The 12,763-nt window shown below is 49.8% G+C and overlaps 1 protein-coding gene across 2 annotated transcripts in view; it reads right to left on the bottom strand.

Moving 5' to 3' along the window:
* Nucleotides 1-12,763, bottom strand: part of CCPG1 (cell cycle progression 1) — a 436,684-nt gene that overhangs the window by 73,897 nt on the left and 350,024 nt on the right. For both annotated transcript variants that reach the window (XM_085644140.1, XM_085644141.1), the window contains exon 7: nt 5,794-5,915. In XM_085644140.1, coding sequence (XP_085500266.1) covers nt 5,794-5,915 — 122 coding nt within the window. The remainder of the gene's footprint in view (nt 1-5,793; nt 5,916-12,763) is intronic.

Genomic DNA, 12,763 nt, shown 5'->3' with positions numbered 1-12,763 from the left:
GGCGGGGCCAGCGGCACAGCGAAAGGGGGTGGGCGGGAGGGGAGGGCCAGCGGCACAGGGAAAGGGGGTGGGCGGGAGGGGAGGGCCAGCGGCACAGGGAAAGGGGGTGTGCGGGAGGGGAGGGCCAGCAGCACAGGGAAAGGGGTTGACGGGAGGGGAGGGCCAGCGGCACAGGAAAAGGGGGTGTGCGGGAGGGGAGGGCCAGCGGCACAGGGAAAGGGAAAGGGGGTGGGTGGGAGGGGAGGGTTTAGTGACACAGGCAACGGGGTAGGTGGGTCAGCGACACAGGGAACAGGGTGGGTGGGGGTGTCTAAAACACAGGGAACGGGGTGAGTGGGAGGTAGGTCAGCGACAAAAGGAATGGGGTGGGTGGGAGGGGGGCAGCGACAAAAGGAATGGGGTGGGTGGGAGGGGGTCAGCGACAAAATTGAATGGGGTGGGTGGGAGGGAGGGAGGCAGCGACAAAAGGAACGGGGTGGGTGGGAGGGGTCTCAGCGACACAGGGAAAGGGGTTGGGAGGGATGGGGGTCAGCGACCGAGGGAACGGGGTGGGTGGGAGGGGGGTCAGCGACCGAGGGAACGGGGTGGGTGGGAGGGGGGTCAGCGACCGAGGGAACGGGGTGGATGGGAGGGGGGTCAGCGACCCAGGGAACGGGGTGGGTGGGAAGGGGGTCAGCGACACAGGGAACGGGGTAGGTGGGAGGAGGGTCAGCGACACAGGGAACGGGGTGGGTGGGAGGGGGGTCAGCGACACAGGGAACAGGGGTGGGTGGGAGGGGCGTCAGCGACACAGGGAACAGGGGTGGGTGGGAGGGGGATCAGCGGGAAAGGGATGGGCAGAAGGGGGCACCAGCGGCACAGGGAAAGGGGATGGGTGGAAGTTAGGGCAACAGCACAGGGAAAGTGGGTGGTTTGGAGGGGGGCAGCGGCACAGGGAAAGGTTGGGGCCAGCGGCACAGTGAAAGGGGTGGGTGGCGGCCAGCGGCAGAGAGAAAGGGGGTGAGTGGGGGCCAGCGGCAGAGAGAAAGGGGGTGTGCGGGGGACAGCAGCAGAGGGAAATGGGGTGGGTGTTCGGGGCCACCGGCAGAGGGAAAGGGGGTGGGCCAGCGGCACAGGGAAAGGGGGTGGGTAGGGGTGGGCCAGCGACACAGGTAAAGAAGGTGGGAGGGGGTTGGCCAGCGGCACAGGGAAAGGGGTGGGTGGGAGGTGGTGGGAAAGGGGGCTAGCAGCAAAGGGAAAGGGGGGCCTGCAGCAAAAGGAAAGGGGTGGGCAGGAGGTGCCAGCAGCAAAAGGAAAGGGGTGGGCGGGGCCAGCAGGCAGAGGGAAAGGGGGTCGGCAGAAGATGTAAAGGGGTTCGGCGGCAGAGGGAACGGGGGTCGGCGGCAGCACAGGGAAAAGGGGTGGGTGGGCCCAGCGGCACAGGGAAAGGGGGCAGGAGGGGGGCCAGCGCACAGGGAAAGGGGGTGGGCCAGCAGCACAGGCAAAGAGGGTGGGCGGGAGGGGAGTGCCAGTGGCACAGGGAAAGGGGGTGGGCAGGGCCAGCGGCACAGGGAAAGGGGGCAGGTGGGGGGGCCAGCGCACAGGGAAAGGGGTGGGTAGGAGTGGGGGGGCCAGCGGCACAGGCAAAGGGGGTGGGCGGGAGGGGGGGGCCAGCGGCACAGGCAAAGGGGGTGGGCGGGGCCAGCGGCACAGCGAAAGGGGGTGGGCGGGAGGGGAGGGCCAGTGGCACAGGGAAAGGGGGTGGGCGGGAGGGGAGGGCCAGCGGCACAGGGAAAGGGGGTGTGCGGGAGGGGAGGGCCAGCAGCACAGGGAAAGGGGTTGGCGGGAGGGGAGGGCCAGCGGCACAGGAAAAGGGGGTGTGCGGGAGGGGAGGGCCAGCGGCACAGGGAAAGGGAAAGGGAAAGGGGGTGGGTGGGAGGGGAGGGCCAGCGGCACAGAGAAAGGGAGAGGGTGGGTGGGGAGGGCCAGCAGCACAGGGAACAGGGTGGGTGGGTGGGAGGGTCTGTGACACAGGGAACGGAGTGGGTGGGAGGGGGGGGCCAGCAGCCCAGGGAAAGGGGGTGAGCGAGAGGGGAGGACCAGCAGCACAGGAAAGGGGGTGGGCGGGAGGGAAGGGCCAGCGGGCACAGGGAAAGGGGGTGGGCGGGAGGGAAGGGCCAGCGGGCACAGGGAAAGGGGGTGGGCGGGAGGGGAGGGCCAGCGGGCACAGGGAAAGGGGGTGGGCGGGAGGGGAGGGCCATCGGACACAGGGAAAGGGGGTGGGCGGGAGGGGAGGGCCAGCGGGCACAGGGAAAGGGGGTGGGCCGGAGGGGAGGGCCAGCAGGCACAGGGAAAGGGGGTGGGCCGGAGGGGAGGGCCAGCGGCACAGGTAAAGAGGGTGGGCGGGAGGGGAGGGCCAGCAGCACGGGGAAGGAGGGTGGGCGGGAGGGTAGGGCCAGCGGCACGGGGAAAGAGGGTGGGCAGGAGGGCCAGCGGCACAGGGAAAGAGGGTGGGGGGAGGGGGATGTCCAGCGGCACAGGGAAAGATGGGTGGGCCAGCGGCACGGGGAAAGAGGGTGAGCGGGAGAGGAGGGCCAGCGGCACAGGGAAAGGGGATGGGCAGGAGGGGAGGGTAGGGCCGGCGGCACAGGGAAAGGGGATGGGCAGGAGGGGAGGGTAGGGCCGGCGGCACAGGGAAAGGGGGTGGGCGGGAGGGTAGGGCCGGCGGCACAAGGAGAGGGGGTGGGTGGGAGGTGAGGGCCAGCGGCACAGGGAAAGGGGGTGGGCGGGAGGGTAGGGCCGGCGGCACAAGGAGAGGGGGTGGGTGGGAGGTGAGGGCCAGCGGCACAGGCAAAGGGGGTGGGCGGGAGGGGAGGGCCAGCGGCACAGGGAAAGGGGGTGGGCGGGAGGGGAGGGCCAGCGGCACAGGGAAAGGGGGTGGGCGGGAGGGGAGGGCCAGCGGCACAGGGAAAGGGGGTGGGCGGGAGGGGAGGGCCAGCGGCACAGGGAAAGGGGGTGGACGGGAGGGGAGGGCCAGCGGCACAGGGAAAGGGGTGGGCGGAAGGGGAGGGCCAGCGGCACAGGGAAAGGAGGTGGGCGGAAGGGGAGGGCCAGCGGCACAGACAAAGGGGGTGGGCGGGAGGGGAGGGCAAGCGGCACAGAGAAAGGGGGGCCAGCGACAAAGGGAGTGCCAGCGGGAAAGGGGTGGGCGGGAGGGGGCCAGCAGGACAGGGAAAGGGAGTTGCCAGCGGCAACGGGAAAGGGGATGGACAGGAAACAAGGAACAATGGAGAAACAGGAAAATAACACGAAAGACCTGGGTAAATTGCGATACTAAACAACAAAGGTCCAGTCGGACAGATCAGCAAAAAGGTTAAAGCTAAACAAATACTTTCATTTATTCAAAACAACCTCCACCGGGCCACTCTTTTTAGCGCTTAATTCTCTCATTTTCTCTTCTAAAGACCATGTGAAAATAATGTATTTATACTGTTGGGTTTCATATAAAAATGTATGCATTTATCCCTTTGTGTGTATTAAGAGTTAATACTGTGATATACACTCCCTCGAATTGATAGAAGCAATATTTCACCCCCTTCCTTAGAGTAGAGGAGGTTGTTTTGGATAAATGAGAGTAGGATAAGTTAACTTGTTTAGCTCTGTCCTTTTTGCTAGTCTTTCTGATTGGACCATTGTTGTTATTTATTGCAACATGTTTCTGCTAACAGATACAGAAAGGGTCAGTGGCATTTATCAAGACAAAAATGCAAGGCCCTAACCAACTAAACTAGTTGAGCCTACCCCTGTGTATTGTGGTAGAATAGCAAGATAGTCCAAATAAAGATTAAACTGTAATGGTTATACTAAAACATCACATAGCATTCTTTGAGACCTTATATAATCTCTAATAAGGCCTCATGGAGGGGGAACCATATGGACATCCTGTATCAGACCGCCATCACAAGAAATCGCCAGGCATCTTTACCTATTGCTATCGACTCCCGCCTGAACAAACAATAGTTTACTATAACCTATTCTATTTAAAAATCATTATTCAATATGGGATTAAAAATGTTGTGTGAAAAGGTGATAACAAACCCGATGAAGGGCTATACCCCGTTCTAATGGACCCTACTCATAGAGGTAAAAAATTGTCTTAAGGGCCAACTGGCACTATGCTGCATTCTGGAGCCGAGGATCTTCTGAACTACCATAAAATAACAGCATAGATTTACATATCGGAGTCTGTAGAACTATGGCTTTCTTTCATTTTCTCTGTTAAAAGAGCCAAAATACAAAATGCTTTGGCCTGGAAAGCTTTTCTATGCATGTCTAAACTCAAATAGAATTTTACGAATGTATAATTGGTATGGTATGATGATATTCATAGTTTGGTTTTAAAACAAACATCAAAAGAGCATGTTGGCAATAAAGTTTTTAGAATAACTAATCAGTTATTTTAATCACCTTTCAAAAGATATTGCAGGATGCCACACATAGACGGCGATATTTAGGGTAACTAAAACATAATGAAGAACCCATGAAGAAGAACTAATGTTAGACTACTTTTCCTAATTATGAATTGGTTGAGAGTGTCCATTAGCAAGGTAGAACAGTGCCAATGCCATAGGCGCCCTTAATCAGAGGTGTATTTTTTATATGAAGAAAATGACTTATTTTTGGGATTCCTTTTCTTGGAGTGTCAAGAGGGAAACCTACTCTTCAGGTAGACGGTAAGACACCAGCTGGCCCCATGAAGTGGACCATGATTAGACCCCTTCTTATAATGGTGCTACACCCAAAACGTTTTTTAAAAGCTTAACTTCTTTATCCCTGGCAGCTTTGGGTGCATTAAGGAAGTATTTGATGTAATTTAAAGTAGTTCTTGTCAAACCATACATGGAGGTAAGGAGGAAGGTTGGGAGGGTTAACGGTGTCGCACATAAACATCTGTCTCTTACACTTTAGACATCATGTACAATTTTTGCTAGTGACCCGTTCCAAGGTAAAAACGAGAATTGTAAAAAAAACAATTCCAGAAAAACCTGTGATATCATCATGAAAACAATAAGCAGATCAAGATTCTCGAATCTGTGATGCACATCACAGTAGCAGTTGCTGCATTGATGAACCTAAGTCATAATTTCAAGGGAGAAAGCTGTAGCAGCGCCACATAGCTCTGATTGGAAGCATTGGTGAATCATTTTATGGATCCAATCTGGCATCTTAAGAAAAGTCAAAGATGAGTAATACTTCAGGATTAGACTATTATTAAGGAGCAGAAGTGCCACAGATAACGAAAGAAAGATTTAATGGAGGCTCATGAGCCTTAAAGTTCAACAGAAAAGCATGTGTGTTTAAGGAGGGGTTATTGAGGACATGAAAATCTATGGAATGCAAACACATCTCTGGTCTTGAGTTCCAATATATACTTTCAACAAAAAGACAATATCGACAAATATTCAGTATTCATGTTTTAACCTGGTGACAGTTTGTCTAAAGATGTGGTTTTTGTCTAGTTATTAATCGCAAAAAGAAACCTCTACATTAGTTATTAATCACCTTTTGTGCACTTTGACTTATTTCACATGCTGATATAAAGCAGAAAGTACTTTTAAGAATAAAACAATTCATGTTTTTGACAAAATTAATAAACTACAAATTCAGACAGTAGGCCTTCTTGTTTGTTGAATCAATTTACTTCCTTGGTTAGAATATATACTCTAATATTATAATACATAATAACTTTTGGAACATCAGCAGCACAACAATCATCTTAAAAATATGAAGAGTGTAAGTGACTGCACCACATACCTCCAGATCTCCAAAGGTTTCTTGTTCCTTTTGGCACTGATAGAGGTCGTCTTTCATATCACTTAGTTCCTCTGCAAGGATCTTTTCAACATACTTCTGATGTTCTCGTAGTTGAATAGTTCCTATTAAGGGAAAAGGATCATAAGTACTCTTTTTATTTCCTATACACCTCCTAAAACTGTACAGTACATCATAGCTTTGTGAATCGTTATTACAAATAAAGCATCTGGATATGTGGTTCCTTTCACATACAAAGTGACTGAGAAACTGTGAATAAAAAACTTAACTCTGTGCTATCTATGGGTGAACACCATCGATACATAGATAGAATACAGATCTATTGCATCAATGGTCAAATATATGGTTAATGTACCAATCTGAATGCTTACTGTAGGAAAGTGGGGTATTATGTGGCGAGGCTGGTTAGGCTTCCCTTCGCAATACCTTCACGTTACCCCAAATAGGTCCTTTGGATTCACACAAATAAATCCCAAGCTCAGTCCTTGTAGTGTGGCACAGAGCAGTCAGGCTTTAATAGAGAAACATGTGTAAAGCATTTCAGAGTACCAACATGGACATTGACACGATTCAACAGAAATCCAACACCAATTTATAAACATAAAGCAGATTTTTACATGAATGTAGACACCAAAACGAAAACAATCGGTGGAGTATAAACTGAGTTAGGGTTTTAAAAGGAAAAAAAAATCAGTGCATTTCATTCTTGCAATATGATAACGTTGCAGTCAATGGGAAAAAGCACTAGTGACAATCTGTCACTTGTGGGTCAAGTTCAGTGGAAATCACTGGGTGGTAAAGTGATGCCGGTCCCAGGACCAGGGTCTGGCAGTCAGTTGAATTTTACTTCGCTTGTAGGAACCAGGTGCAGAGTAGTGCTGGCTGTCCCAGGGGCTGAACGCAGGAGTCGCGGATGCAGGTTTTGCTGCTTGGATGGCTAGTGAGGAAAGGGGTGCAAAAGCTCAACAATGGGGCCACTTAGGCATCGGGTTGAAGGTGTTGCGGAGTTTCCTCAAGGCACAGCGTTGAGTAAAGGTAGTGGTAGCCGGCAGGCCACCAACAAGCCTTGGTCACAGCAAACCCAGCCTTGGGTTGTTGGAGTCCAGGGGAAAACAGTAACCACCTGCAACTTGCTGGAGGTCAGGACTATGTTTCCCACAATGCACTAAACCATTTAATTTTGGGCAATCCCTTGGAGGGTCCGATGGCCAGTTATTCTTTGATTCTAGAAGGGTGTTTTACCTGGGCGTTTTACTTGGGCCTCTAGTCAAAGGGAGTTCTGGAGCTGTCTTTGGCTCGCAGAGGAGTTCCTCTTTCCCTTGAACCGGTCTCTGGTCCAGGACGAGTCACAGTCGTTCATTTGCAGGGTGGTTGCCAAAATTGCAGGGTATCGCACCTTTGCTTTGTGCAGGCCCTGAAGTTGGCGACTCGGGTCTCTGCTTTGTCCTTTGTAGAAAGCTGATCAGATCTTAGGTTCTGGTGCCACGGAAACCCCTTAAATCCTAGATTTAGGGGTGTTAGGGGTGTGTGTGCTGGTAGCCAATGGGATACTAGCCCCAGCATTAAACCAGGTCTGAGTTGAACACTTGCTGTGGCAGGTGGCACCTTTTCTACCCAGAAGCTTCTATTCTGCCACTTTTAAAAATGGCAGAACCCATCTTCGGCTGTAAAGGCCTGGTAGCTCATTTTATCGGTGAGACTAGACTTTGGGGGGTGTATGCCTCGTGACTAACTAATTTTCCCACTTGCCGAGTTACAATTGTGCCTAGGAGAGGGGGCTGGCTTTTTTCTCCTCTGGGAAGAAGCCTGGTTGCATATCAGAGGCGGTGAGGGCTTTGAAGTTCACCGCCTTGATGTACCACTATACTAACCATCCTGTCGGGGAGGGGGGAGGTTACACCGTCCGCCCAGGCAAGCCTTTGTTTTTGACTCCTGGGAGTGTTCACACCTCCTGGCAAGGGGTCAGATTCCTGTTTTGGTGGCAGCAGCTACAAGCTGCAAGCCAAGGCACAGGAAAGGCTGGGACAACCAGGAGGGCAACCTCTAAGGAAGCCACCTGGGTACATGGCATAATAAATCCAACTTTTGGAACACGTTGGTTTGATTAGACAAGTTGTGTGATACCAAACATGAGACCATAATGAAGCTAGCAGCCTCTGGATGCTCAGGTGCCAGCCCACGTTATCCTATGGCCCCATGAACACTTATAGTAACCCTTAAAGGAAATGGGCTACTCTATGGGCATACAAGCTTGCACTTGTATGTCAACACTTTTCATATAATGCGCCCTACCGCCTGGGCTCAGGAGGCCAAAGGGTGAATGCCATATATTACAAATTGTGCTATGATTTTGCCACTCATGATGAGGGCAAAGCCGAGTTCGAGCAGTTTGCACTGCTCCTGCAGTCTGAAATGGTTGAACTGCCGTCCTCTTTTACTTGGATCACACAGGGTGGCACAATCAGCGCTGCAGGCTCTGGTGACCCCTTTAATTCCCCTACCTTGGGTACCACTGGTTCCCCTTACCAGGGACGTATATAGGGCTAAGGTCCTTGGCAACTGGGGATACCAATTCACATTCATCATATTTTAGGGAGAGAGCACTGGAACTGGTGCCTGGTCTGCACTCTGAGTCCAAACCCTCAGCACTGGAGTCCAAATGGAGGAAAAAGTGTGGGGGGTGGGTTGAACCTGCAATAAGCCTGTTTCCTTACACTGCTCTATTATGGTATACATGCCTTTTTATTCAGCACAAAGGGATATTAAAATCTGTACTGTCAACAATATCTAGTGACGCTAACCTAATACCTTTTCTTTGTGGTTTGACAGTGAATGCCTTAGAAGACAAGCGCCTTCACAGGACCTTAAGGTATTGCATAGAGACCTAACACCCAATTGATCTATGCAATTTTAAACAGCTAAATTGATCACACAATTTAATGGGAGAAACAAAGGTGAAAGGTGCTGTCTGTATTCAGATGAAGACGGCTGTTAATGGTGTGATATGGGGTACTTTTGGAGATTTGTATCTAAGGGTTCTAATGGTTCCCATCCAGTTCTAGAACCAGATATCCCTGAAATGGATTGGGTGCACAACTTAGCTTTACTATTTAAAGGCTAATCAGGCAGTAAATCAATGACAACCAAATTAACATTTGATGAAGATGTGGCAAGTTGGTTCTGAGAAGACAAAATAATAAACAATTATGTCATTAAGGAATAGAAGGGCCGATGGTGCGAATGGTATCCCAACGGCAGTTATTAAAAAGAGCCCCTCTTTTGTCAGGTAAAGCTTTACTATATACTCTTTCAAACCTCATTATGTACTAGATCACAATCATAAACTTGGACAGGCCCCCGTATAAAAAAGGAATATGCTACTTACCAGTATGCATCTGTTCTTGGCATGTAGAGCTGCAGAGCCACACACTTAGGATAGTAGATCGCCATCTGGTGTTGGGCTCGGATGCTTGCAGGTTGTTGTTGTCTTCGGAAGAAGTCTTTGGTCACGAGATAGGTGACTCCTCCCTTGGACTACAGTGTGCATGGGCATCCACTCCATCCTCAGATTGTTCTTTTCCGCCATTGGGTTCGGATGTAACTTTTCCAACTCCGGTTGAAAATCTCAAATACAAGCTTTTCGAATCGAAAAAACTTCTACAACTACATCGAAGCACCTTCACTCGACATCAAATTCATCTGCTCGATTCCGGACGTCGACGCGGGCTGCTGGGCCTATCCACGCCGTGAGGCCTACGGCTCATGGAAAGGACGTCGTTTTAAAATTGCCCCCAGTGTGGAGCAAAATTTTGGCACAGTGACCATCACCGGAACACGACGAAGCCAGCTGTCCAGCCTGCGCAGCATTTCGATCCAAAAAGACCATTCAGGATCGAAGAGCTCGACGCCATATCATGGCACAGAGACCAGCTCCGGAACCAGTAACCATCTTCGACGAGGGTCCCGATGTCCCGTAAGAGGATTCCGAGGAACTTACAATCATCTCAGAAGCAGACGACTCAGATGACCCCATTACTCCGGGGCAACGCGTGAGTACCACTGCCCCTGCCCCAACCCCTCCAAAACCTAAGGCATTGGTCAAGACTTCGCCAGCTGGCCTCAGTCGAGACCGAAAACACCCTTCAGAAGCCCCGCCTCCGGGCTCGGGTCCGAAGAAACATAAGCCTTCCGGTGGTTCGGGCCCGAGTAAGCCGCATGTAATTGTACCCCCGGCACCGAAGACAAAAGACCCCTCGGCACCGAAATCGGATCCGACACCTTCGGCACCGAAAACATCTAGGCCCATAGATAAACCGGCACCGAAAGTTCCCAAGCCGAAACACTCAACTTCGGCACCGAAACCTTCATCGGCACCGAAACCTTCATCGGCACCGAAACCACTGGCTAAGGACTATAATACACCTCCTAAAGCCAAAGACTCTACCGATCAACCAAAACCTCGATCGGAACCGAAAAAAATCGGCGAAAAATCTGTTACTGAAGAACAAGAACTTTTCCATCCAGATCCAACACAAAAAAGGATCTATATTAATCCAAAGACTGGACATGTCACTGCAGTGCCATGTAAGAAACGGAAACTGGACACAACACCTGCCCCAGTTCCTATAAAAAAGAAGGACTCAGCAACATCACCTATTCCTCCTTCCTCTCCCATACCACCTTCTACCCCACCCCCTCTGCCTACACCACCCTTACCTCTACCATCTCCATCACATACACCACCTCCACAGGATGATGATGATGACCTAGGGGGAGGGGGTGATCCTTATAATACGTTCACGGATCCAGATACCGTACCATTAGATGATTGGGCATACCCTCTACCAGATATACCTGACCCTACACCATATCCCTCCGAAGTTACATCCGAACCCAATGGCGGAAAAAAACAATCTGAGGATGGAGTGGATGCCCATGCGCACTGTAGTCCAAGGGAGGAGTCAACTATCTCGTGACCAAAGACTTCTTCCGAAGACAACAACAACCTGCAAGCATCCGAGCCCAACACCAGATGGCGATCTACTATCCTAAGTGTGTGATCTGCAGCTCATATGCCTCAAACACAATTTTCAAGACAGGCAACAGAACAGCTCCAAGCACTTATCGCTTGACCTCCCTTCTTGATATTCGTAATAAGATCTTCGACCCATCCTTTTGTTCCATCCAGAGGATGGGCTACTAGGTATGGATCAATCCCTTGGGAACAAGCTTGGTTCAGACCTGGAATGAATTACCTGGACTACATTTTTGCTTTAAGGTACATGGCCTGTAAGTCAAAAGCAATGGGTAGGAGTAGCCTATACACATGTTTCATCAACCTGTGATATATATGAATTGGAAGATAAAGAGTTGCTGTGACAAAAATTGAAGGTCATTAAGATTGTAAGCAACCTTTCAAATAAGATTAGATGGCTTCGCAATTCCACATAGACCAGAGCATAATCTGATTGTCATAGTCAATTCTCGAAAAAGATCCCAATTGAAAATGGGCTAAACCAGGGATGTGTCTTATCCCAACCCACCCCTCACCCTTGTTTTTAGGTCGAGCCTAGACAGGGCTTGTGCTGTCTGGAAGATATGTTGTATGTACTTTGAGGGATCTGGAGATCAGCCCTAGGACTTGTCTGCTTCTGCCTTGGCTTAGGGACCTTATTTTTCTGTTCAACTGCCTCTATTTAACTGTCTTGATAGGAAAACGACCAATAGAAGTCAGTAAAATACCAGAATTGATTTCTGCTTGTTCAACTGCCTCTGCTTTAACTGTCTTGATAAAAAAACGACCAATAGAGGGCAATAAAATACCAGAATTGCTTTCTATTTAGGGACTTTATTTTTTTTAATTTTTCCGGCAACTGCCTCTATTTAACTTTCTTGATAGAAAACGACCAGCAGAGGTCAGTAAAATACCAGAATCACTTTAGCATTCCCTAGATTCCAGGCCATAGAAACTTGTATTCAACGAGCACCAGCAGACAATATTTTTATTCAAATCTTGTATTTTCAGTGATATGACCACCGAAGGGGCTGATTTTATATTAAAAAACAGAGCTTTGGACAGTACAATTTCCTGCTGGTATGCAGTAATTTTCTCCATGTGTTCCCATACCTGGCGTGTTCCGCAGTTTGGTGCTTACTTTCCCTCCATGTTAAAGAACAGTAGATGTTTCAGCACCCAGGCTAATGTGCTACATAGCTAAATACATATATGGTCCCAAAGGCGAGACCGATTGCATTGCAAATGCTGTTTTCTTTATTTCTGAATGACCTCCAATTGCGCTTTATTAAATTCTCAGAGCTGCCGCCCAAGGGTTAGTTTAAAATTCATTAATGTCCTTTTTTACACCGAAGAACAAGTGAGTACGGCTTGAACCAAGGTGAGTCTGCAACATCAACTGGATCTACTGAATGAATACTGTAATATTAATAGGATTAACAGCCAACAAAACCAAGACCATTATATTGAGAAGATGCAGAAAAATAAGTTAACCTGCTTTTTAGGTAGGAAACTACTGCCCACTGTTAAGGAATAAAGTACTTAGGGGCTACTATAATAAATACCTTGAAATGGAGGAAAAGCATTGCATTTATGGTCAGTTATTCTTGGACGTCTATGGAAGGAATCTAGAATGTTACAGTAGCCTGTATGGATAGTCTATAGCACTACTGATAAGGGCATACAGGGCTATGGTAACTCCTCCTTCTTTGTACTGTGTCCCCAAAAGCATTTTGTATTAAACTGCTAAATGTAATGGTCTTGAGAGAAGACAGCTACAAAGAGCATTTGCATTACCTCAGTGCACCGTGACTGAGGCTTGAAGCTTGGATTTCAGTTATTAAACACTAGTGCTGAAATGCATGCCAAATTTGCACAAGGAGGGACCTGAATTGGGTGGAGGTGTCTAGAGAAAATTTGGACAATGATTTTGTACGG

Source organism: Triturus cristatus, chromosome 3_1 (assembly GCF_964204655.1).
Source record: "Triturus cristatus chromosome 3_1, aTriCri1.1, whole genome shotgun sequence".
Classification (NCBI taxonomy): domain Eukaryota; kingdom Metazoa; phylum Chordata; class Amphibia; order Caudata; family Salamandridae; genus Triturus; species Triturus cristatus.
The sequence above is the reverse complement of the archived record's forward strand: the minus strand, read 5'-3'. Positions and strand labels throughout refer to the sequence as shown.